At 35.2% G+C, this 26,897-nt stretch overlaps 1 protein-coding gene across 3 annotated transcripts in view; it reads right to left on the bottom strand.

Annotated features, from left to right (window-relative positions):
• The window catches only part of TRDN (triadin), a 377,062-nt gene that overhangs the window by 287,299 nt on the left and 62,866 nt on the right, over positions 1-26,897 (bottom strand). For all 3 annotated transcript variants that reach the window (XM_032274890.1, XM_032274888.1, XM_032274889.1), the window contains exons 3-4: positions 8,357-8,518; positions 7,246-7,278 (exon numbers count right to left, since the gene is read on the bottom strand). In XM_032274890.1, coding sequence (XP_032130781.1) covers positions 7,246-7,278; positions 8,357-8,518 — 195 coding nt within the window. The remainder of the gene's footprint in view (positions 1-7,245; positions 7,279-8,356; positions 8,519-26,897) is intronic.

Here is a 26,897-nt window from a genome sequence, read left to right as displayed (position 1 = left end):
CTCTTTTGGGTTGCAATGACTCTCATCCTGATTGTGAGTTAGAATAACATTGTGGAGATTTTAAAAATTCAACTATTTAAGACTTGACCCCTAGAGATTCTTATTTAGCAAATCAGAGATGGGAGGTAATCTGGAATTTGGAAGTAGAAACAAAAGTTAGATGTTGTAGACATTTGTGGCTTTCTTGCTAGAATCCATTATTCCTGATAATATTCCTCTTAATTTTAAGAACCACTTTTTTTCCCATGCTAACCCACCCTTCAGTTCCAAGGGTGGGAGCCTATTTCATAGGTCTTGACAAAGTGTATGTTGCATCTCTCTGTCCAACTGATTGGTTCCAACAAGATCTGCTACTAAATCCAGATTAATGGGAGTGAAACATTTAAATGTTTTTGCAGAGACATTTGGGAGAGAACAGGCTCTTCTACTGAGCTGCTAAGGTAGAATCACTTTGGTTCCAACTTTCTGGTCCCCATAATAGCCACTAGGAGAGAAAAGCCTGCCTGAGATTGAGACAAATGAAACAGAAAGAAAAGCCGGTTCCAGAAGTGAAGAAAGAATTTTACTAATAACATGATACAAAAACCTGTATAAGGTCATTTCTGAAGCCAATTCTACTCATGTCTTTTAATCACTTGAACAGAAAAAGTTTTTTTTTTTTCACTAAGCCAGTGTGAATCAGATTTTGGTCTCATGAGCGACATACTTCTAATTAAGACATCACTTGAATCTGACACACAGAGTTGAGAACAATTAGTAAGGCTTCTGTTATGCTTTTTTTGGTTGTTGTTCATTTTATTTTTCAATTGTTCCTTTCTAAATGAAAATCTATAATTTAAAATAGGTAAAACTTTAAGCTATCTTCATTTAACCAGCACTTTAGTTTCTCTTGAATCTGAAACAGGAAACATACAGAACTCCAGAGAGAAGATTCCGAAATACATTAGACCTAACAGCTTCCCCCGATGTACTTTCTCTGTAACTCATCTTAGGTACACATAGAAATTTAACACCAATGAAATTATTCTTGCTCCAAGAGGAACTACATAAAATGGTTGGGCCTGAGTTGAGCTGTCTCAGAGACTCTTTTAATTCCTTCTGAATTTGGTTTTGGCCTGTTAATTCAGGCTCTGGTTTGACCCACTATTGTTTGTTTCATCCTGGGTTGGTTTGTTTGTTTCAACAGAGATGTGCTCTTTTAGTAGCACGAGGTACTACAGTTGCCTGAGTCAGTGGGCTCAGAGTTTACCCCTTAGCAACTGCCTGGAGAAGTGACTGGAGCCTGAATCTCCTTTACCTCACCCTCCTCAGCTTTTTCATTTTGAGCCAACCTCCAAACCTACTGTCTATTCTCTCTGGGTTTTGTCTCTCTCCCACCCCCATCACATGTCTGATCCACGCTGGGAAAGACAGCCAGAAGATAAAGCTCTAAGCTCCTCATGCATCCTGAGAGCAATATGCAATGGTACTGTTATGGAGATGAGTTTTGATCTAGATTTATTTAGAGGAAACATCCAAAGATAAATGTATCTACTTAACAATGTTACTAGGGCCTACCTACTAACCAATATTCTGAGGCTATGAATTTTAACAAGTTTAGTCATCTTTCCATTCTCCTTCCTTTTTTCATGCACCGTATTTTTCAGACACTAAATGTTCAGCCTGGTGTAAACCACTGAAGCTGCCAGCAAAGATGGATGCAATGAAAGCTCTGACACACACATCCATCCATCCATCTTACCCCCGATGACGCGATACAACCTTCTGAATGGCCTAATCCTAAAGTCTTGAATATTTATGATGCTTAAATTTCCTGGCTCCTTCTCATTCACTCTGACTGCAAGAGCTAGTGCCGATTTTAATAAAGTAAGAAAAATACACAATGAAAGAACTGAGTTAAAATTTACCAGGCAGCTCTTTCCAACTTGCAGAGCTTTAGGGTAATTTAAACATGTGACTACAGAGGGAAATGTAATTTGTTTTGCTCTAAGTGAGGAGTCTCTTACTCTGTCATTGACACGCATCAAGTACAATCTCAGGGAACATCAGCCTCTATGTTGGCTCCAGCTGGACAATTTCTTATTTCAAATAGTAAGTAGTTAGCAAGAAAGGAAATTAAACATAATGTAGGTGGGCTTCTAGTGCTTTCCTCTAAGGCAAGAGATAAACCTATTACCCATAAGGCCACCATGCTCCTAAAATTAAAGATCAGTTTCTCCTGTCCAAAAAACTAAGTGTGCATGGCTCTGAATGACTACAATTATGCTATCTTAACTTTAAAGCTAGATGTCAGGAAAAGACATTACAAAACCTAATTTCTTGTTAGAAGCCTATTATTGTCTTCTAAAATTACATATTCCAAAGGATATAAATGCTGTAATGATTATTCTTATATAAAGATATAGATAGATAGATGTAAATTTAAGAATAAACTGTAAAAAGGAAATAGAGATAGGTGTATCTGTTAAGTTGCACTTAAAAGTATTAGTACCAGTATTTTATTAATAAGATAAACAAGTAATAAACCAGTATTTTATTTTTGAACATAAAGAGAGAAAAATACTAAGATTTCTACACTGAAAAAACATATATTTTTAACTTTGCTTTAAGACTTTTGGATTTTTGCTTTTCTCTCTCTCTCTCTCCCTCCCTTTTTGTTTCTCTGGTGGGGGGAGAGAGAGAGAGAGAGAGAGAGAGAGAGAGAGAGAGAGAGAGTGTGTGTGTGTGTGTGTGTGTGTGTGTGTGTGTGTCTGTCACAGAGCCTGGGCCTGGTTTTAACTTTAAATTTGGGTCTTTGTGAATAATTAAGTAAATTAAAATTTATTTATATTTCTAAAAAATAGAGTGTATCCATTTATATCATCATTACTATTAATAGTTTCATATTGTTTCAGTTGAATTTATTTATGATAACATCATATAAAGATTTATCCTCATTTTTATCAAATATACAATGTCCCAACTATTCTATCTTATTTACTGTCTTATTTGATCATGTATCCATTAAACTTTTAATTGTGGTCTTTGTAGGACATTTTACTAAGTAAGATAATCTTTTATACCTTTTCAATTAAGCTGTAAAATACCATGTTGCATTGATCCTGATACTAGCAATACCACATTAAAACTCCATTACAGTCATTTATTATTTTATTTAATACATTTTCATCATTAGTCTTTGGGAATGTGGTAAGCAAATAGTGCATGTTCTCTCCCACCAGCTCATTGCTTGGTTCATAGAGAACACTTGAAAAAGATTAATTGAAATATACATTTGTTGATTGAGTTTAATCCCAGAGGCATAAAACATGTCTATATTCTACGTTAGTGATTAGCTAAGGATACACATTGCACTGTTGTGAAATCTTAGACCTCTGTGCTTTGCTGTCACTCAGAAACCTACGAGTTACCCAGAAAACAAAATGTTTATTTTCTATTACAATCATTTTTAATTTTTTTCCTTTTACAGTTCTTAGAAATCTGGCAAAACTCCGCATCTCACAAGTTCTAAAATTTTTCATTATAAGTTAAAAGGTTACAAGTTATATAATTTATAGATTATTATAAATGTTGATGTTTAAAAATAAAGTTGCCTTATCCCTTTTGAAAACTGAGTTGATGGACTCCAAACGCTACAATATTTTTAGACAGCATTATCAACTTAAAATATATATCAAAAATTTCTTTCTTAACATTAGAAAATTTTTTATCTTTCTCTTTTCTTTTTGAATTTATATTTTCATTACACCTTTCTCACAAAAAAGTTTATTCAAGAGCTATAGTATGATTCTCTAAGGAAAAAAGTATATCCATTGAAATTTTAAAATTTTCTTTATATCCTCTAATATATTAACCTTTAGACTGTAAGAATCCAAGAATCCAAGGTTAATATATTGAAAATCTTCATAAGTTACTGTTAAACCTGAAAAATGAATTTTTTTTTAGAATGCCATCTAGAGAATGGAACTTTAAAAATAGTTTACCTATCTGTGGATTAATGTATTCTACAGTTAGAATGAGACAAGGTTCATCAACAAATCTAATCCTATATTTTAGTTTTAAAGATACAAGTATTGAGAAGCCTTATGCACATCTGTACACACACACACACACACACACACACAAATCTTATTAGGGCAATGTTATTTAATTTTATGTGTCCTTCCAAGTAACATCAAATGATGTAAAAACCTAAAAACAAATTTATTTATATTTGAAGCAAAAATAGTACAGTTGTAAACTTGGGCATGTTCTCAAGAAGATCAGTTTTAGAAAAACATTAAAATGGCATTTAATTCCTTTAAATCTCTCTGCACTTATTTACCCCTTAGAAAGTAAGGTGTTAACATATCCATGATGTATACCCTGGTGTGAAGAATATTGGTCAAAAGCACACTTCCAGATGTGCAAAGTATACCACTATACACAGCAAATAATTTTTTTCAGAAAGTATTATTTATAATAGTATTTTTTTCATAGTTATGATTTTTAGACAATTGTGTGATAAAATCTGGTATTTTCTAAAGATTCAGTGCCTTGTGGTCTCATCATGAAGTGTTTGGTAATAGAACTTAGTATTTTAAAATTTTGACAAGCTCAAAAATAACTATGCATGGAGAATATAAAGACAGTAGGTACTACATGTAATACCCTGAAGCTATATTTATATATAACAATAGATTCCACAGACTAGCAGAATCAAATATATTTCATCCATATTAATAATCCGTTTAATAATCAATACTGTAACCCTGAGATTAGTTGACTGCACCATTATTTCATATCAAATTAAGAACTGCAGACTTCAACCATAAAAAACAAGCTGGTTGAATTTTTATTTTGTTAAGAATAGCAATAACTGAACAAATAAAACTAAGTGTATTCAAATAAAATGCTTTAGGTAGACATAGGACATATAAAATGCTACAGTCTGATAATTTTGGCAATATAAAATGACTAAATATTATTGAATATATGTGAATTGAGAAGAGTATTAATAAAGAGTCATTTAGATGGATGAAAATCACGTTTTAAGAGACTATCATTTTATATCATTCTATATTGCCCTCAATTCCTTCTTTAAACAAAATTTTTAAATGCAAAACTAAATAAAATAACCTATAAGACAAGAATAATTTATAGAATTTCTCCCCTAGTAATAATGTTAGGAGTATACTTTAAATGTAGAATGTGTATTATAAATGTTTTATAAAATATTACCTACTACTTTAAAGCTCTCATTGCCTCTGTACTTCTATCAAAGAAAAGCCTATACATAAAAATAATAATTACAATGAAATAGATCTCCTTGAGTTCACTTTCAACTATGGTTTATTATTACATAGCCTCTGAACCCAAGATAAGGCATATGAGATTTTTACTTAAATATCAATTTGTTTTCATGTAACCCTGTGAATAATACTATTAAGAAAATATATTCTGGTGACTTTAAGTCAATTATCCTAATTTTGAGTATGTAATCTTTAAAGAGTACATACACTAATATATACATACATTAGTGTATATGTGTTTAAGGACATATATCCCTTAGACTATTTTTGACTAATAAGCATTCCTAACATTTTTTGAAAGTCCCCTGAACAACTATTTAATAGTTTTTCTGTTAAAAATTTGATTTGGTCAATCAAGGTAATGATTTAAGAAACAATAGTAAAACAGCTTTGTGTGAATTTGCAGTTTATACTAATAGCTCTATGAAGCTTAATTTTAAAATAATTTCAAAGAAAAATTTAAATCAAAAGAAGATATTTTTTATTAAACAATAAATATCAATTTATGAAAAATATGGCTTTATGATATCCTTATGGAATTCAGTTTATAAGTATAAATGAGCAAACATTATTTGTTTTCCCCTCTTCATTTCCAAAGAAAATAAACATGCATTAGCTGTTATTTCCAGATAATGACTAATACCTCATTTAAAGTTTGACTAACTGTTGTAGTCACTCTTTATGGGAAATCAGCTACAAAAAGACCCTCCTCCTGATCTCTTGAAGTTTATAGACTAATCGAGACTCTCTAAGCCTGAATTTGATGGCTGAAGTCTGTCTTGGGTGCTTGAGTTCTCATTCTGGATTTGTAGATGAAGAAACCCTTCATTTCTCCTCACAGAACTTTATAAACACATTCATTTCTGGATGCCTTTGCCACAGTTGAGTTTGACTGGCTTAGTTCTTTTTTGCTGCATAAGTTACAAATTCAAAGTTTCTAAATTAACATACACTAAGTGGATTTTACTCTACATAGTGTGGGGTAGTCATCATTTTCTCAGGGAAGGCTGAAATTGTAATCCCACTGTTTGAACCCACAGCAGGTCTTAGGAGAGACCAAGAGAACCCAGTGTTAACTGCCTGGGTAAATACCCTCAACAGTTTGCCCATATGTAGCAGTAACTAAAACAATGCAATTGTTTCAAGTCTGGCTTAAGTGTTGGCTCTTTACTCACAACCAATGTACCTCAGGATACCAAGGTACCACCTCCTTCCCAGTGCCCCTTCCAGGTGCAGTTCCTACTCCTTCCTGTAAAAATCCCTGCCCTGCCCATCTGACATTCTTGCCCCATTGCTGTCCTCCTTTGTCCTAGTTTACCGCTCTCATCATTCAGGTTGGCTTATCTATTCCTGCAAGGAATTCCTTTACAGCATATCCAGACACACCGAGGGAGGTGACTCTACTCCATGACAATGACATGTCACACATACTGATTGGATAAGAGCCTTTGCCTCCTAGACAGTTATGTCCCTTACCATCTTGCTGTCCCCATCCATAGTCATCACCTAAATTGCAAAATAATGCTGGCTAGAAAATAACAAGAAAAAGAATAAGAATAAAAATTTTAAATCAATAAATCTAACCATGGTGAGAATAAATCATGAGTGTCATTATTTTTCGGACTATTTCTAAGGCTACGAAATTCTTTCCTCATTCCTCAGATTCCAGCTAACTTGTCTATGTATAGACGAATTCATGCAAATCTACTGAAGAAGGTATATAAAAAATAATCAACAGAAAAATAGTGAGGTATTTTCCAATGAAGGTGACTTCATTGGAAAAGAAATTGAGTATTTTCTTTTACTGACTATAAATCTTGACCTAATTATTAAATAAAACCTTTATATTAAAATAAATTAAGGCTACAACTCAAGGAAATATATTTGAACTATGCTGGAAACCAATACTACCATAAGAGAAAAGGAATTATTATCAAAAGTAAAAACAACCAACCTTTTTTTCTTAAGGGAGGCTCCTCTATTTCTCCTAAACAAAGATTAAAAACAACAACAAAAAAAGATTACAAAATATTTTAACACAGCACAATATGACATCACCATTTTTCCCTTTTCTTTTGTTCACTTAAAAATGTATTAGTTTTAACTGTTATAGTCTTTGTATTACTTTGCTTCCTAAATTCCAGTTTTTAAGTATAAACTTTATGTACATTTATTTAAGATTGTTTCATTTTTATGAATTCAATAAAATTGTGGCAGTGATCCAAATTATACATTATAGGTTACATATCATGTTATTTTCAGTTCTCTATTGTTCATCTTGAACTCTTACTGGCACCAAAACAAATATAAATTCAGGAAAAGTCATAAAAGTACTCTAATAATAAAAGCTTTCCTGGTAGTCAAGGTTGAATACATGATTTCTGATGATTAAGACTGATCCTAAAAAATGTTATCTAATAGATGGAATCACAATGCTTTGTTATTTTCATATCCATTCCATGGCAGTTTTTATGTGGCTTGAGTTGACTATTTCCTTTTACTCATTAATATATATGAGAGAGCACATAGGTTAGTTGCATAATTTTTATAACACTTAGAATATGTCCTTCTATTCTATACCACCATTTGGTTCAATAAATTTACTCTTTTGATTATGCTTTTAGTAAGATTGCTTTCTGCTATTTGACTATAAATATGATTTATGCGTATAAAACACTTACATATATTTTCAGTTTTACTGTTTTTATTTTAATCTTCCTAGAGATAAACTATTATTTTTTTCCAAAGAAGCATATAAATGTGAGTTTGTATCATAGTTTTATAGTAGTGCATAATGAGATTATCTTTGCTGTAATGCTACATTAATACTAACATTTAATTTTGACATCTTTGCCATAATGTCAGATAAGCTATAAGATGAAAATCAAATGAAGACCAGTTTACTGTGTTTGGCAGCCTGTTGATATGCTTTTAGCAGTCAGCAGTGTATTCATTTTGGTTTAGCTTGACTCAAATGCTCATTTGAAATTAAACTGAAGCAAGCCATTGTAACACATATCTAATATTGGTCCTAGCAGTTAGATATGTCTCTATGTTCTTTGTACCTTTATCCGTGTCTTCGTCACCATCATCATCTTCTTCATCAGCATCAGATGAGATGATGTCAGATAACAAAGAAAAGAAGCCATAGATCCAGTCCGTGGTTTCCTCCATAGCATCATGTACAAGTTTTAAAGGATCTGAGCCAATCTTGGCAATAGAGCTTGCTAAAAGTAATTAAAAAAAGAAAAAAGAAAAAAGAAAAGTTTTGTGAACATTTCCAAAGAATTTAAGAAAAGCTGTTTTTACTGATTTATTCTTTTGACACAATAAATATGTCAATTTTAAGATTCTAAATATCTCCTGGCTAAAATTTGTTGCTCAACAATAGAAATTTTATTTTGCTATAATATGCATGTGTGCCAAGAAAGAAAATGCCCTTGGGAAGTTTATAATCCAAATAAAAGCTAGCAAAGGAAAAAATTAGGAATGAATTAAAATAATATGTATTATATTACACAAATTGCAAATAAACCCCATGTTATGGATGTTCAGGAATAGAAGAAACCATTTTGGCCCATATTGTATGGGACAGCATCATAGAAAATATGGCTCTGTAAGTTTTCAGACAAGTAACAAGTTCTCCAAGTTGAGTAAGGTAGTTGTGGCTAAGTTAAGACTATTAGCTCCATTTGTTCTAATTTGTGACACCACAGGAAGAATCTGGAATAGTCAAGGTAGTGATCATATCAAGCTCTAGTTGGAATAAATTGGATTTGTCTGTTAGTCATTCCCGTCCATGAAGTAAAAAAATATTTGAACTACTAGTAACTTCAATGGATAGAATCTATAATCTTCCCTTTTCTATGTCCTAGGAGATATAAATTGTTTGCGAAATGAAAGATTGAATCATAAAAAATGCAAGCAAGTAGATTAGAAATTTCCTATATTTTGTTCTTCCAATGATATTAAAACTGCTCTGAAGAGGCAAGCATAGCCATGTGATTAAAGAGGTGATCTATCTAGAAATATGGTATAAATTGCACCTGATTTTTTTAATCAATCTGTAATTAAATTTTAGAGCTATGTTTTCTTTAACTTTAAAACTATTTTAGCTTTTCAGAGACTCTTCTGTCTTTGATATATTTAAGTGATGAGAATTATATCAATGTATTATACTATCTGAAGGTTAAGTATATCAAATTAGGCTTTTACTCTGATTGACATAGAAAGTCATTGAAAGATTTGAGCCCAGAGATGAAGTGATTTGACTTCCTTTGCTGTGTTGAAGACTGAAAGGGCTCCAGGCTGGAAACAGGGAGACACGGATGAAGCCAACTGAAATAATCCAAGAGAAAGGTGATGGGGATTTCTATCAAGATGGTAACAGTGTGTGTGGTGAGATGCAATTAGATTCCGAGTGTATTTGATTGACAAAATTAATAGTAGACTCTTCCAGTGTGGCTTTTTGATGTGAGAGAAAGAAATCCAGGATAACTTCTAGGTTTTTGGTGTGAGAAAACTGGAAGGAAAGAAATGCCCTGAAATGGGGGAGGACTGGAAAGAAACAAGATTATTGTTAGGTGTGGATGGAGTTGGGAGTAGAAAAGCAGCTGAGTTTTAGACTTTCAAAATTTGGTTTGCCTATTAGATACTTACAACAAGATATAGACATTTGTATGGTGCAATGTGATCTACAAAATAGAAGTTCTACCTGAAGACAGGAACTTCACAATCCAACGGAAGACAGAAGGTATCAAAGCCCAAACAATGAGTGAGAGCATCAAGGAAGTTGACCAAGAGGCACTTTAACAAATGTCAGGGACATAAGTCAGAGAGATGGGGAGGAGCCAGCAATGGATTCTGAGGAGAGATGACAGAGAGAGTGACAGGCAGAGCAGGAGTGAGCAAGAAAGACAGGGAGAAGGAACCAAGAAAGTGTAATGCAGTAGATACCAGGTAAATAGTTTTGAGGTGGACAGAGTGAACAACTGGCAAATGCTGCAGATAGGTCAAGAAAGTTGAAGACTGAGAATGGATCTTTGGATTGGATGATAAGGATGTCACTGGTGATCTTCAAAGAGCAGTTTCAGTGGAGTGCATTCAAGACGAAATAGAAAAATTTGGAGGCACTGAGTATATTTCTTGGTATATGACAGAGATTGAGTAATACTAGAAGAGGAACTAGGATCATAGTGAGTTTTTCTGTTTTTAAGCACTGATCAAATAGGAAGAATATCCCATGGTTTATGTTGACAGGAAGATCTCATAGAGAGGGGAAAATTATACGAAAGAGAGGATTTCTGGGTAATTTTTTTTTTTTTTGTAAATTTTAAATTTTATATTCCATTCTGAGGGATTTGTGGAGCACACAGACCATCCAGTGACCCTAAGGTCTAAATTGCTGTTCTCTAGGAAGCCTGTCTCCATGATTCATTGATAATTTACTTTCACTCTTTGCACCCTATTTTACTGCATTCCAGGGAGTTTCATGTGAGCAAGAAATGGCCATTTGAATAGTGAGATTAAACCTTAGGAAAAGGAAATGGAATTTTATAATTGCAATTGAGGATTTTAAAAGAACCATATGTAAGGAACTGGATTGTTCTGACATTAAAGGCATTTTTAGCACTCGTATATTTTATACCTAATGGAGAAATCTGCAAATGAGATTTTTATGATGAGAATAGATGGAGTCCATTTCTCCATTTCCCTTCTTTCTAAGTGTTAACTGAAGAACTTAACAATAAAATCCAAGAAAATTGATATCAGTTTAATTATCCTTATGCTTAAATGCACTACACGCACTTTGCAGAAATATATATATGTGTGTATATATATATATATATATATATATATATATATATATATATAGCCTGGCTCTAAAATAGTTAAAGCAGGCTATTTTTATGAAGTTATTGTTCCTAGCTTGAGATCAGCTTCCGATTTTCTGATTTAAATAAGATAGTAGTCCTGAGGTTGATTCTTATTATCTCTTTCAGACCTCACATCCAAATCCAGGTCATATCAATGGAAAAATATTATTCAATGTAAACTAAAACCTTTATTGATGTCTTTTTAAAGGAGATACTTAGGTAATTGTACTTTCTTAGCTCTCATGTTTTCGTAAGTTTAATTATATACATGACAGTGAGGATCATCTTAAAAATAATAGTAGTCAGACACCATCATAAAAACTTTACATGTATTAACTCACATTTTGTTCTCAAAAACCCAATGACATAGGTATATTATTTTACACCTTGTTTTTAAACAGAGGAAAACTGAGGCACAGATAATTTAAATAACATACCTCAGGTTACATAGCTAGTAAGTGATGGAGCCAGGTTTTGCACCCATTTTAGGCCACCAAAGCAAGATTCTTCACTATTGCACCATATGCTGTTGAACAAAAAACATAAACTCACAACTGATTTTATGATTATGTTTTGGGTGGGGAGATTCTAGAAGGGGTTTTCATTCTCTTAAAAAGAACAGAGACTTTACTGATAGGAACCAAAAAGCCTGGAGCTGCTGCAGTCATCTTGTTACCATGAGAACAGTAGCTGGCTCTTTGAGAAAAACAAGGATTAAAACAAACAAACAAACAAAAAAATGAGTCCACGATGACATTGCTAAGGCCTTGAAGTATCCAATGTTGAAATCACCCTACCTTCAGCACTTCTGTTATATGAGATAAGAAATGTTTCTCAGTGTTCAAGTTATTCTTAATTATATCCAAGGTTTCTTACAGAAAAATATACCACTGAATGCCGGGAAAACTGCTTTAGGTTACTTGTGGTCAATAATTGGATTTTTGGCACTGATGAAAGAGTTCCAAGAGATACAAGAGAGGCCAAGAAAAGTTTAAAGTTAAATAAGATTTTTATTTGACCTCTGGTTTTGAAACTAAACTATGCACATACTTAAGTTTCTAAATGGGACTATACAAGAGAAATGGTCATTTTTTCTGCTTCCCTTCTAGAGAATAAAGTCCATAGTTTCACTGTTATCTTTGGCAATCAGTCTTACATTCTGTAGGTAATATTTGACCCTTCTTTATTTTTCATATCCTGAGAAACATCAGCAAACAATGGTTATGAGCTTGGGTTCTGATTTCAGACTGATAGCATTCAATTTCAAGCTTCCCACCCAGTGCTGTGCCAACCATATTGAAACAAAAGGAGAAATAGTAATAAGCATCCTGTCTTTATTTAAAATGTTGATATTTTCTTCATCATAGGTTTCTGCATTAATTTTGAAAATTTAAATTCTTCATGAAAATATTATTTATTTTGATTATTGAGTATTTTGGAGGACTCCAATTTTGTAGCCATGGTATTTCACTCACTTTTCTCTAGCCCTGGTACTTCCCCAACGTATTAGCGGTATGATATTGAGAAGATTAACTTTTGCCATGTTTATGAAACTTATCAGTGCCTCTGCTTTTCCAAAGTCACTATTCTAAATCAAGACCTCAACCCCCTAGTGCCTGTTACTCCTCTATTCAACCTTTCTGTACTGTACTTTATAACATATTTGGTTCTGGCAAACAGTATATATATAGTGGGAAAAAGGATAAAGTACTCTGTGCTTCCATTTGCTGAACCATAAATGACACTAAAAATAAAACCACATAAGGATATAAGAATAAAACCACATAAGGATCTATAAGTATTACATGAGACAATGCAGTCAAATCAAATGGTATAGTGCCTGGTAATTAGTAAATATCAATGTGAAGAAATAAACACAATTGTTGAATGATGAAAATGTTCTTTTGAGCTTGCTACCCAGCACTAATTGTTTCCCCTCCCATCGGCAGGAGGCCTACATGTGATCTCAATTTCTCCCAAAGTCATCATGTGCTACACAACTGGTGTTTCCAGTGTTCTCTGATGCACTTGACACCTAAATTCTGACTGCATAGCATTCAAGCCCAAATGATTACCACTAACCTTAATGCTAGCCTCATGCTTTCCTTATGAAAGGAAAGAACAACTGAGAGGTGGAGTCTCTAGATTTGCCCACCTGCATCTGTCTGAGCCACTCTACAGGAAGGCAAGAGAACAGGGGTCCCAGGAATCTTCTGCCCTTCTGCCTGTGACTCTACTTGCACCAGATGGCACTTATTGGTGTTCCTTCAAGCACAGTGTACATGAACTTTTTGGTATAAAGCATTTGTATTAATTCGGTTTCATTCCGCTGATAAAGACACACCTGAGACTGGGTAATTTATAAAGAAAAAGAGACTTAATGGGCTCACAGTTCCACATTGCTGGAGAGGCCTCAAATCATGATGGAAGGTGAAAGGTATGTCTTACATGGCAGCCAGCAAGAGATGATGAGAGCCAAGTGAAAAGGGAAACCCCTTATAAAACCATCATATCTCATGAGACTTATTCACTACCACAAGAACAATATGGAGGAAAACCATCCCCATGATTCAATTATCTCCCACTGGGTCCCTCCCACAACATGTGGAAAGTTTGGGAGCCATAATTCAAGATCAGATTTGGGTGGGGACACAACCAAACCGTATCAGCATATAGGGCAGAACATATGATTTACTAAATGTTAGATAATTATCAATTTAATTTTCATAATCAATTAACTCAAACATATGACAATGCTCCATAAATGCAGGCTGCTATAAATATTAGTCTGAGATCACTTAGTCACTATGCCCTCATAGCCAACCTTGGTAAGTTTCATGAAATCCAAAGATTGCTTTCATTGGAACTCATGAAACAACTAATGCTTGCTCCTGACCTCCCAGAAAATATTCAGATCCAAATATTTGGAACTAAATTGAGGTAAGAATTTTTTTTTAATGTTATAAATGCTACCCAACCCAGGAACAAGTAAACTTGGAGTTGCTGTATGTACTTCTGCATGGTAGTACTCAATATGAGGTTGGCTAAACAAAACAGATTTCTCTTTTACAACAATTATTGAGCACTGACTATATAAAATATCCTAAGTGTAATATGTAATTGATATCTAGGTGGTTCTAATTTGGGTATGTGAGGAACGTTATTTCAAAATATATAGAGGTAATTGTAAGGAAATAATTTTAAGTGACTAGTTTTTCTATTTCTGCAAATATATATATATGAATACCTTTGCTTCTGTTGGTAAAATTTTTATCAAGTTAAGAAAAATTTTAGCAAATTATGTGTCATTTAATATGCCCTGAGTTACATGTCAATTTTTTCTTAAATTACTGTAAAATTACTTAGTCTTTGTCTTGAAGATAAACAGAATTTCTCTGAACTTGCACAGTGCCAAATGAAACTCAGATGCGTTTTCTCATCCACATCCCACCCCCTAAGATGGAAAGAAAGAAAAAACAGATACGAAAAACAAATCAAAAATGTTTTTAAAATCTGAGTGCTGGGTCAGTATATGCATAAAACATGCTGTCTCCACTAAGTTAATAGGTTTCTTATACTCAGAAATGTAGCTGAGAGAATACAAAGGTATATGAAACAGTTTGGGCTCAAGGTCTGGCATCATTTATAATAGTCAACTATTTCCTAAGGATATAGAGCAGAAATGTTAATTTAATTTGTTTCTAGAAAGAATTCATTGGAAACAAAAAGAATTAACAGTGAATTTAATAGTCTTCTGAGACTTTGGATCCTGGAGTTTCCAGCATCAACAATACTTGGAACAGATATTTAAGGATAAACAAAAATATGTGCTTATATATTCACAGTGAAATTTGCTGTCTTCATTGAAGTGATGTTTACTCAAGACATTGTTCTTTAAAGCTTTTTAAGTTCAAACAATTTCTCATAAGTTGGGCTACTTGTCCTGAGTATGTTTGGTTGAATTCAATGATGTTAGAACTGCCATTTTTAATTTTTGTCACCACAGTGGAGGAGGTTTCAACCTCTTAGAGCCAAATGCCTTTTTTCCTCCCATGAATTTATTGCTTTCTTATTTTCTGTTTTATTTCAAATTGAAAGCAAAGACAAAATTAGAGACATAAGTAAAACATCCAAAGAAGTCAAGAATTCAAAATGTTTAATGCAACACCTTTATTCCTCTATATTTAACCCCTAAGATGAATTTATATCCTGCCAGTGGACATTTCTAAAGGTATACTACTGAAATTACATATTTTTCTATTATTGTTTCTTGAAAAATGCAGGAAGAATAGCTATATTTGTATGTATTGCTTCAGTTCCAGAAGCAACACTTGATATTTTGGCATCTGTTAAGCCACTTTTGTGGTGACCAAAATAGTAGTAATTTATATTCCATGTTTTAAAAACAGATTTTTCACACAGAAACTTTTTTTTTTCTTTTTTTTTTTTTTTTTTTTGAGACGGAGTTTCGCTCTTGTTGCCCAGGCTGGAGTGCAATGGCGTGATCTCGGCTCACTGCAACCTCTGCCTCCTGGGTTCAGGCAATTCTCCTGCCTCAGCCTCCTGAGTAGCTGGGATTACACCACCATGCCCAGCTAATTTTTTGTATTTTTAGTAGAGACGGGGTTTCACCATGTTGACCTGGATGGTCTCGATCTCTTGACCTCGTGATCCACCCGCCTCAGCCTCCCAAAGTGCTGGGATTACACAGAAACATTTTAAGAGAGGCTCATCTTTTTGAGATCCTCTTTTTATATTTACTTATATTGATCCTTTAAAATTATTTATACTAAATGGTTAATTGGAGAAGACCTGGCTATCTGATGGCAATTTGAGAGGAACATAGGTAAAAATCAACGAAATGCAGAAGTTGAGGCCAATGAAAATTGAATACAGCTACTGTGCTATATTCTTTGCATTTGATAATTTTATTTACAGTATATAAGAGTATTTGAAGGATCCTCACATGAGTAAAAAAGTGGAATTCAAGCTTTGGTGTAAAATTTCCTGGAAGCTAAATATGTAGATTAAAATAATTTTTTTATTTATTTAAGACTTTATGATTTAGCAAGACATAGAAATATTGAATAATTTGATTCCAGACTGGGTAATCAGATTGTGAAATAAATTATGAGATGCTTCTATAGAGCACCTTTCAGATGCTTTTATGAAAATTATGAGGGAACATCATTTTCATGTATTTAAATGCTTTACTTTACAAATGAGTGAATACTTTGCTATTGCCATACTTTGGAATAAATGTTCTATTTTAAAAATAAAAGATTTAAGTAGTTGTATACTATAACCAACAATAAATCACAATTATATAAGTGATTTAACTTCAAAACTAAGTGTGCGAATAGGTTTTCATTCAATATGATTTTTAACATAGAGACACATACAAAGATTGAAATTTCCTAGAGTCTCTTATCTTTACCCTCAATGAACACTCCTCACAACATGATGATATTAAAAGAGGTTAATAAAATTCCTATGGTGCTTCTAATATTAAACTCACTTGGAAGATTGATTTTACAAAAGTTCTAATTGTGATATAATTTTTTCCCTGTTCTTTTTTCCTGTTCGGTCTCTCTTTCTCTCCTCCTCCTCCTCTGTCTCTTCTCTCTTCTCTCTCCTTCTCCTTCTTCTTCCTCCTCTCTCTCTCTCTCCTCTCTCTCTCTCTCTTCTCTCTCTCTCCTCATGACTTCTGGACCCCACCCATATTAGATGACAAGGATCAGTCTGTCTCTCTTCTGAGTTCTGTGGTCTAAATGTCTATGCCCCCACTAAATCCATATGTTGACATTCAAATCCCAGAGTGATAGTACTTGGAGTTGTGGCCTCTGGGAGGCAATTAGGTCCCGAGGGCAGAGCCCTCACAAACAGAATTAGTGCCCTTATAAAAAAGGCCTAAGAGAGCTCACCCCTTCCATGATGTGAGGACACAGCAAGAAGCCTATGAGCTGGAAAGTAGGTTCTCACCAGACACCAAAACTGCTGGCAACTTGATTTGGAATTTCCTAGCCTCCAGAACTGTGAGAAATAAATGTCTGTGAGGAACTGTGTTCTAGGGACTTCCGGGGCGGCTGGGGGAGTGTTTGGAGTGCAGGACTTCAGCTTTCCTGCCCGTAGCCAGCTAGCGCTCTTTGTTCCACTTTCTCGCCTCCAGCCGGCTGGGGCCCTTGGTTTCCATTTTCCGGCCTCAGGCTGGCTGGGGCCCTTTGTTTCCACTTTCTTGCCTCCAGCCGGCTGGGGCGCTTTGTTTCCACTTTCCCGCCTCTGGCAGGCTAGGGAGGGGTTTGTCTCTGATTTTCCTGCCTCTGGCTCTTGGAGGTGGGGGCTTTATGACTCAGGGTTGTAAAACAGTAGCCAATCCGGTAAAGGATTCAAAAATCAATTAATCCGGAGGAAATTTGAAAGAACTCCTCTTATTGGAGGAGAACATGAAGGGAGAGGGAATAATTCAGTGGTAAAAGCTCTAGCCCGCAGCCTGGACTGGACGGCACCCTTTCCGGGTCCCCTTCCATGGGCGTGGAAGCTGTCCTTTCACTCCGCCTAATAAATGGCCCTATTGTTCACTCTTTGGGTCCACGAGTTCTATTTATGCTGTAACACTCACTATGACACTGTTCCCCATTCTTTGGGGTTAGGAAGGCCAAGAGCCTAAATTCCAGCTACAAGTCTTTAGGTTCTGTGGTGGCCCAACAGTTAAGATTGCTGGTTTTCGCCCAGGCGGCCCGGGGTTTAACTCCCGGTGTGGGAACCAGGGAATCTTGCTGCAACCACTCCTCTTACAGTATTTTGTTTTATCAGCCAAAAGAGACTAAGAGAGTGAGACACATGCAAAAAATAAAGGGTAGGATGCAAAACTCCTGAAGTACATTGGATTTTAAAAGATAAAATCCATTTGATTTGCAATTTTGAAAAAATAAAATACTTGCATCTGCAAGTATTGTTGGATATTTAGATGCTTTTAAACCAAAGGAAAAGCAAGGATCCTGATTTAAAAGCACTTTTGGTGAGCTAATTGTTTTATTGACTGCAGAAGGAAATGACTGTCACTTTGCTAATCTACATTTGAATAGTCATATTGTAGCTTCAATCCTTGCTTTTCAATATCTGAGGCATGGGCATTTTTCCACTGCTTTAAAAAACTTTCTCAATTGAAATTTTTCCATACTCAGATTTACTATTAACTTACTTCAGTAGTTTAGAAATGGGCACTTGTGTGGGACCTAATGAAATTAAACACAAGCATCCCTACTTACATATGTGGTTATTTCATTATATAATAGTTTATGGCAATGTAAAACTAAGTTACTTCTTGCTGTTGCTCAACTGTTACCTCTTGAGGCAAAAGGAACATTACTGAATGCAAATAGATGTACACTTCACCTCTCTTTCTCAATATGACCCCAATCACCAATTTTTTACCAGGAAAATTGTGCGACAGATGTTTAAACCTGGAATATGTCCAGCTAACTGGAGCTAGGCCTATATCAAATAATGGGTACTTTATATTTCAAAGCAAAATAAAAAATGACTTTTGGCTTCTTTTACCCCTGTCAAGTATCTACATGAAAATTAGGAAATCATATTATGCTTTTATTAATGAATATGTATAAAAGGTGTGACTATTGAATTTGCTTTCTCTTCTTACAAAAAGTCCATGATAAATATAAACAAGATTTGAATCTATGCATATAATAAGAAATGGGAAACATGTTTTTTTGTAGGTTTATGGATTTCCACACATTTGTTTCGAAACGAAGATTCAACAGAAATAATTTTCTGGTAGCATAAAAGTCAAAATAACATACTATTCCAGTTGGATGATTTACTTGGATCACTATATTGTAAATATAACAGATTAGTGGAGAAGAGATAATATAGCAATTAACATATTCTGACTATTTAATATCTATTTCTTTCACCAAATTGAGGTTTAGTTTTGGAAACATCGTTTTTTGTGCGTTTAGTTTTTTGAGATGGGGTCTCACTCTGTCACCCATGCTTGTGTGCAGTGAAGTAATCTCAACACAGTACAACCTCCACCTTATGGGCTCAAGTGATCCTCCCATCTCAGCCGCTTGTCTCCCCAGGAGGAGTTGAGACCACAGGCTCATGCCACCACGTCTGGCTAATTTTTTGTAATTTTGGCAGAGACCAGGTTTTGCCATGTTGCCCAGGCTGGTCTCAAGCTCCTGAGCTCAAGTGATCCTCCTGCCTTGGCCTCCCATTGTGCTGGGATTATAGACATGAGCCAAAATGCCTGGCCAGTTTTGGAAACTCTTGGCTTTGTTATCTACTCGAGCTATTCTATTGCTCAATGATAGCTGAGAAAATAATTCTAAAGTTCTTTTCATCATGTCAAAATGTACCATGTAGTGCCGTAAATTATGTTTGCTGTCGTATAAGTTATCTAATTATTTCAGAATGGTTCCCTTTCTCCCTCAACATAAAATATAATATTTTAATCACTAAATTTCTATTGTGTAATTGGTAGAATTATGTATATTCACATGATATTTAAAAATTGGAATTCGTGTGGTTTGTTCATCTTTTTGAATTATGCCTATCCATCCTTTTGAAGCATTAAAATGTGCGTAAGGTTCACAAAGATTAAATCAAAATAATATTAGCTACAATTTATCTAACAATACTATGTGCCACTCAAAGTTCCAAGCATTTTATATGTATTAACTCATTCAGTGATCACAGCAAATATATGAAGCAGGTACTACTATTACCAACAGAGACAAAACTGAGGCACAGAAAATTAATTTGCTCAAGGTTATGCAGCTACTATTTGGTGTAGTCAGGAATCTAGCCTAGTACTCTACCCCCTCACCCTGCGCCTGCATTTAGCTACTTTGGTTCTGGTCTTGAAGTACATGTGTTCTTTTGTTGTTATTACTTTTTTGTGTTTTCGCTTATTTGTTTTATGTTAGTGTGTATGTCTGCCATGTATGCTAAAAATATTAGCAAATAACTTTGGTTTAGTTTATATATTTTATTCAACCAATAAATCCAGCAGAAAGCAGGTCAATGAGAATAGTAAAATAAATAAGACTATCCTTATTTTTGAGATGCTTATGGTCCAATCAGGGAGACAGAGTTTTAAAAAGGTATTTTAAATCTGAAAGCACTATTGATGTATCATAAACTAATATTTTATAAAGTAATACTATGCTTATGCTGAGCATTCAGAGTGTAAAACACACTATTACATTTTCTTTTATTAATTCACTTACTCATTAATTCTATTATCTCCACATTCACTCAAATATATTGAGCTCATACTTTGCAAAAGTTCTAAGCACTAGAAAAATCAATTAAATGAAATAGACAAAGTATTTTTCATACAAACATAACAAATCAGTGGAGAAAAGAGATATCAAAAAATCACACCCAATTAAACATATATATTTTATAATAAGTTTTATAACAAAACAGTAAATAATATGATGAGAAATTATGATACAGTAACTTGATTTTCATTGGAGGTTCAGGGAAGATGTCTTTATAGAAGTAACTTTAAGCATAGCACTGCATAACACTGATTTGCAATGATCAGGCTTTCGAAAATTAGGGTATGTAACAAATATAAAAGTAGGGTATAATAACATCTGGTGCAATTTATAACTATATTAATTTTTACAGATAAATTCATAAATACCAATATGAGAGCTCATTTGTCAAGGTCCAAATGAGTGGTATAGAGCATTGATTTCAGACTTTTAGATTTCTTGACCCTGAAATCCACCACTAACCAAAATCTGGAGATGTGATACAGAACTGCCAACTTTTTATTTTGCAAAATTTACATTTAAAAACAGTTATAAAAACAATATCTGGTTTTACCACAATGTCAAAAGAGAATTTTAAGATGACAGATGTAGGAACAATATAATCTAAGAATTAAGAACACTTCCTAAAAATGAATACAATTTTTTCTTTATCTTTTTCCTCATTTCATGAGGAATCAATACACTTTTTATTAGAGTCTGGGAAATATTAAATTATAGAACTCTTTGCTTCCTTCAGGTACTCATAGGCAGACTAAAGTTGGGTAGTAAAATGCATCTCGTTAGGTGTAATGACCAAGAGAACCAAATAGGCCTGGGGCAGTGAGCAGAAAATGCAGGATTTGAGATAAGATTTGAATCAGAGTAAGAAACACTCAAAATGTGCTTCTTGAAAACTCAGCACACCTAAGTGTTGACAGAGTCTAAAATGTTGCATTTAGTGTTTCAGTCTTCCATGTTTCCTAAAAAGTAATAACATATTTGTGTGTGTATATGTGTGTGTGTGTGTGTGTGTGTGTGTGTGTGTGTGTAAAATTAAATGTTAAATGTATACTTTCTGACTGACTTTGGGCCTTCTCTAAATGATTTTACTCTGCTAAGCTCGTAGCCTGACAAACAGTGCACCTGCTTAACTGGGCTAAGTGCCAAGAAAAGAAAAAAAGTCAGGAAAATTAATTTCCAAGAGCAGTAGATAAATGGCACACCTCATTAGAAAATCTATTTAAAAGGCACATCAGGAGATGTCTGCAAGTCTTTTCATAAGAAATTGATGCTTCCTACCATCATGTCCTTGCTGGCTCTCTTCTCAGATTACTGATGTTACTTCCTGGTAATAAGATTCAAATTCAAGTTACATTTAATGAGTCCCTCCTATGTGCAAGGCACGTTATGTTTTACATAGACTATTGTATTTAAGTCTTACAAAATTGGTTTGAAATAAGTATATTTTGTGGAATGCTTGCAAAAATTACCAAATACGCTTTAAGACACAGTGGTACAACCACATAATAATGTTTTCCTCTTCTGGATGAGGGTGCTAATGAATGATGATCCTCATACTTAGGCAGGAAAAGCTAAGATTTACCACACTCTATTGCTGTACATTCTGACCTAGAGGAAAATTATCAACATCCACTAATGCCTTAGTTTGTAGTGATTTCTTTATAAATCCTATTTGTTTGAACTTCTGATTGTTTAGAGAGAAAGTTGTCACTTCATAAATAAAACAAAAGAAATTTGTAAAAATTTAAACCAAAGCCTACAAATTTTGGCCCCAGAAGACCAGAATACATTATCAAGGCACCCCTCCATTTTCTGAGAAGGGGATCTTTCTGGCTGAGTCTGTAGAAGCTTGGGGGAGGATCTCCAGCAGCCTTTGTAACTCCCTAGCCTCAATTACTAAGAGAATAATGTTTCTCTGTCCCCCAATTCCCACTTAGGGTTTTGAAAACATTCTTCTTTAAGGAAAGAGCTAAAGTCAATATGGATAACAGGGTGATCATACATCTTGGTTTGTCCCTGATATCCTGAGGTAAATCTTAATTGCTCTCCATTTCACTCTCACAAGCATCACATTTCAGTTGTTAAATTATATAGTTGTCCCATGTGAAGGCTTTGTTCACCGTCAACACACAAAGCTGGAACTCTTTTCCAGAATTCCCTTACATGCATGTTTTCAGGTAACAGTTGGAGACAAGAAATTGCTACAAGTTTTGGAAAGCACAAATATGGTAATAATGAAGCCATTGTTTATTGTCTGAAGGTTGGTGTAGGGCAGATGCTTTTGCAGCTCATGATCACAGAGTCTAGTTGCCCTTGTTGTGAGGCAACAGCCGCCACATCTCCAGTGCGTACTGGGCTGGCTCCTTTAGCATCTCCAAATCCTGGCCAGGTGTGCCTGCAGTTCCGTGGGGGAAAGGCGTCAATTTATCCTGCAGCTCATCCGCATAATCGTAATTTGTGTTGGTGAGAGACAAACAAGTCTTCCAGTTTGTCCTTGTCAGTTTCAGTTTGTCCCTAGTCCCTCCTATTCTATCCATTTTGCCTTCCCAATTTCCACCCTAACTACTTTCACTCAACACCAGATGCACTGCAACAGCCTTACATAGAATAATCAGCTGCCATGAATTTGTAAACCATATAATAAACCCTTATTCTATATAATTCAGAGTAGCTTTGGGCTACTGTGTCACACATTGACAGATATATATGAATATTATTTGGATGTTATATTAAGTAAGAAATGTGGCATAGGTGAAATATCTTTTCCAGTCTATTTGGTGTCCTAAAATTTGTCTCATTTGATAAGAAGAATCAAAGTAAAAAATTTTGCAGAATAGAAAGCAAGATGTTATCCCCATTTCACAGACAAGAAAATATAAGTTCCTAGTCATGTTAGCTTGTAGATTCATAGAGCTGAACAATGAACCCAAATCATCTAAATGAAGCACAGATTTTCATTACTCTATGAACAAACTTTTCATGGCTTCACAGCATTTACCTACTTTTCTAAAGTTTCAGAGATTAACTGAAGACCCAGTGGCAGCTGGCCTAACTTTCTGGCCTTCCAAATCATTTCTAGCATACTTTCTTTACCACTAACCTTCTTTTGTAAATATTAACAATGACATATTTCAAAGATTATCATCTAGCACAAAAGATTCATCATGATAATATTAATCCTTAGCAAAAGTTTGAATTGTGTCTATCAAAATTGACATTAAAATACGAGAGCATAATTTACATTTTGAGACTGTTATTGAAGCCATAATTTATATAGCTCTTTCATTTTTATAATACACATATTTCAAGAATTGCATATAAATCAAATGTTTGTCAAGTTAATAATCGTGCAAGTATACTACAGAAATTATAATTAAAAGGAATTTGTTCTTATTTTATAAAATGCATGACTACCTATAATTAGATTTTAGATTAGATTACTTAAATATAAGGCATACTTATAGTTCCCATTAGAGCTTCCATTGGACCACGACAATTAAGTTCTCTGGACAATGCCTATGTTACTGGCATTTCATCTGACAGGGAAATACTTCAGTCGGGGCAAGCTCAAGGAAAATAAAATTTCATAGAGTAAGGTAACCAGGCGTTTTTTACTTAAAACTGTAGGTCATAATATTATAGACATTTCAACTATATATATTTTAAGAGCCTCTATCACACAACAAATTGTATATTGCCTATTTAGATGATAGGCAATATACAATTTATTGTATTGGATAATACAATAATAGAATACTCTGTATGAATGGCCCTTTTTCTTTTGCTGACATCATGGAACTTAGCTCTCCTAGTTAGATGATGCTCATTTTAGTCTAGCTACCAATGATATGCTGGCAGAGTCATCTCATTCACACCTGGTATTAGGTCTTTCTTGCATTGGTATAAAGAAATATCTGAGACTGGGTAATTTATAAAGAAAAGAAGTTTAATTGGCTCACAGTTCTGCAATCAATACAGAAGCATGGTGCTGGTATCTGCTCAGCTTCTGGTAATGCTTCAGGGGGCTTACGATCATGGTGGAAGTTGAAGTGAAGGGGTAGCAAGCATGTCACATGGATGGCCAGAGGAGGAGCAACAGAGATAGAGAGGGTGAGGGGGTGCCACCTACTTAAAAAATCAAATCTCACAAGATCTCCTTCACTTTTGTGAGTAAAGCACCAAGGGAATTTGCCAAATCAGTCATCAAAAATCCACCTCTATTAAACAATAATATCCCAAGAGACCCCGCCTCCAACACTGGGGATTACAATTTGACATGCAGTTAGATGGGACATATATCCAAACTATATCATTTTATCCCTGGCTCCTCAAATCTCATTGTCATCTTTCACTGCAAAATACAATCATCCCCTACCAATAGTCTCTCAAATCCTTAACTCATTCTAGCATTAACTCCAAAGTCCAAAGTCTCATCTGGAAATAAATCCCTTCCACCCATGAGCCTGTAAATTCAAAACAAGTCATTTACTTCCAGGGTACAATGAAAGTATAGGCATGGGGTAAACATTCCTGTTCCAAAAAGGAGAAATCAGCCCAAGAAAAGGAGCTAAGACCTCATGTAAGTTGAAAACCCCACAGGGCAGCTATTAAATCTTAAGTTTCCAAAATAATATTTCACTCCATGACCCACATCCTGGGCACACTGATATGAGGGGTGAGCTCCCAAGGAATTGGGCAGCACTACACTTGTGGCTTTGCAGGGTTCAGCCCCGGAGGCTACTTTCACACATTGTTGAGCGCCTACAGCTTTTCTAAGTGCAAGGTGGAAGCTGCCAGTGGATCTGTCATTCTGGGGTCTGGAGGACAGTGGGCCCCTTCCCACAGCTCCACTAGGCAATATCCCAGTGAGGAATCTGTGTGTGTCCCCCAGCCACACATTTTCCCTCTGCATTGTCCTACTAGAGGTTCTCTGTGAGGGCTCTGCCACTGCAACAAACTTCTGCCTGGGCACCTAGGCTTTCCAATACATCCTCTGAAATCTAGGTGGAGGCTTCCAAGCCTGTTTTACTCTTGCACTCTGCATGGCTGCAGGTTTAACATCACATGAAAGCCACCAAGCCTTATGGCTTATGCCCTCTGAAGTAGCAGCCTGATCTACACCTGTGGCCTTTTAAGCCACAGCTGGACCCCGAGCAGGGAGAATGTAGACAGCACACTTCTGGGGCTGACCAGGGCAGCGGGGTTCTGGGCCTGGCCGAGGAAACCATTCTTCTTTCCTGGACCCCTGAGCCTATGATGAGAAATACTCTTGCAAAGATCTCTGAAATCCCTTCAAGGCCTTTTTCCCATTTCCTTGGCTATCAGCACTTGGCTGCTTTTTATGCAAATTTCTCTAGCAAGTGGTTGCTCCACAGCCTACTTGAATTTCTCTCTCAAAAAAGCTTTTTCTTTCTTTGCCACATGGCGAGGCTGCAAATTTTCCAAATTTTTATACTCTTTGTCCCCTTTAAAGATAAGTTCCACTTTAAGTCTTTTTTTTTTTTTTTTTTGAGACGAAGTCTTGCTCTGTCACCTAGGCTGTAGTGCCGTGTCATGATCTTGTCTCACAGAATCCTCCACCGCACGGATTCAAGCGATTCCCCTGCCTCAGCCTCCTGAGCAGCTAGGACTACAGGTGTGCCACCATGCCTGGCTAATTTTTTTTTTTGTATTTTTAGTAGAGAAGGGGTTTCACCATGTTGGCCAGAATGGTCTTGATCTCCTGACCTCATGATCTGCCCGTCTAGGCCTTCTAAAGTGCTGGGATTACAGGCATGGGATACCAAGCACAGCCCTACTTAGGTCATTTTTTTGGTTCCCACATCTTTGAACAGGTTGTTAGAAGCAGCCAGGCTACATCTTGAATGTTTTGCTTTTTGCTTAGATATTTATTCTAGCAGATACATAGGTCATTACTCTGAGGTTCATACTTATACAGATTCCTAGGGCATGGACAGAATGTATCCAAGATCTTTGCTGAGGCATAAAATGCATGACCTTTGATCCGGTTTCCAATATGTTCCTCATTTCCATCTGATACCTCTTCGGCTTTGGACTTCACTGTCCATATCACTATCAGCACTTTGGTCTCAATGATTTAACCAGTTGCTAAGCAGTTTCAATCTTTCCTTCCTCTTCCTATCTTCTTTTGAGAAATCCAAACTCTTCAAACCTCTGCCCATTACGCAGTTCCAAAACTGCTTCCACATTTTCAGGTATCTTTAAAGCAATACCCCATTCCTGTTACCAATTTTCTGTATTAAGCTGTTCTTGCATTGCTATAAAGAAATACTTAAGACTGGGTAATTTATAAACAAAAGATGTTTAATTGGTTCAGAGTTATGCAGGCTGTACAGGAAGCACGATGCTGGCATCTGCTTGGATTCTGGAGGGGCTTAGCTCACAATAGTGGTGGAAGG

Source organism: Sapajus apella, unplaced genomic scaffold (assembly GCF_009761245.1).
Source record: "Sapajus apella isolate SASKATOON/1434 unplaced genomic scaffold, GSC_monkey_1.0 scaffold6, whole genome shotgun sequence".
Taxonomy (NCBI): Eukaryota; Metazoa; Chordata; class Mammalia; order Primates; family Cebidae; genus Sapajus; species Sapajus apella.
Note: the sequence above shows the minus strand (reverse complement) of the source record. Positions and strands in the feature narration are given on the sequence as shown.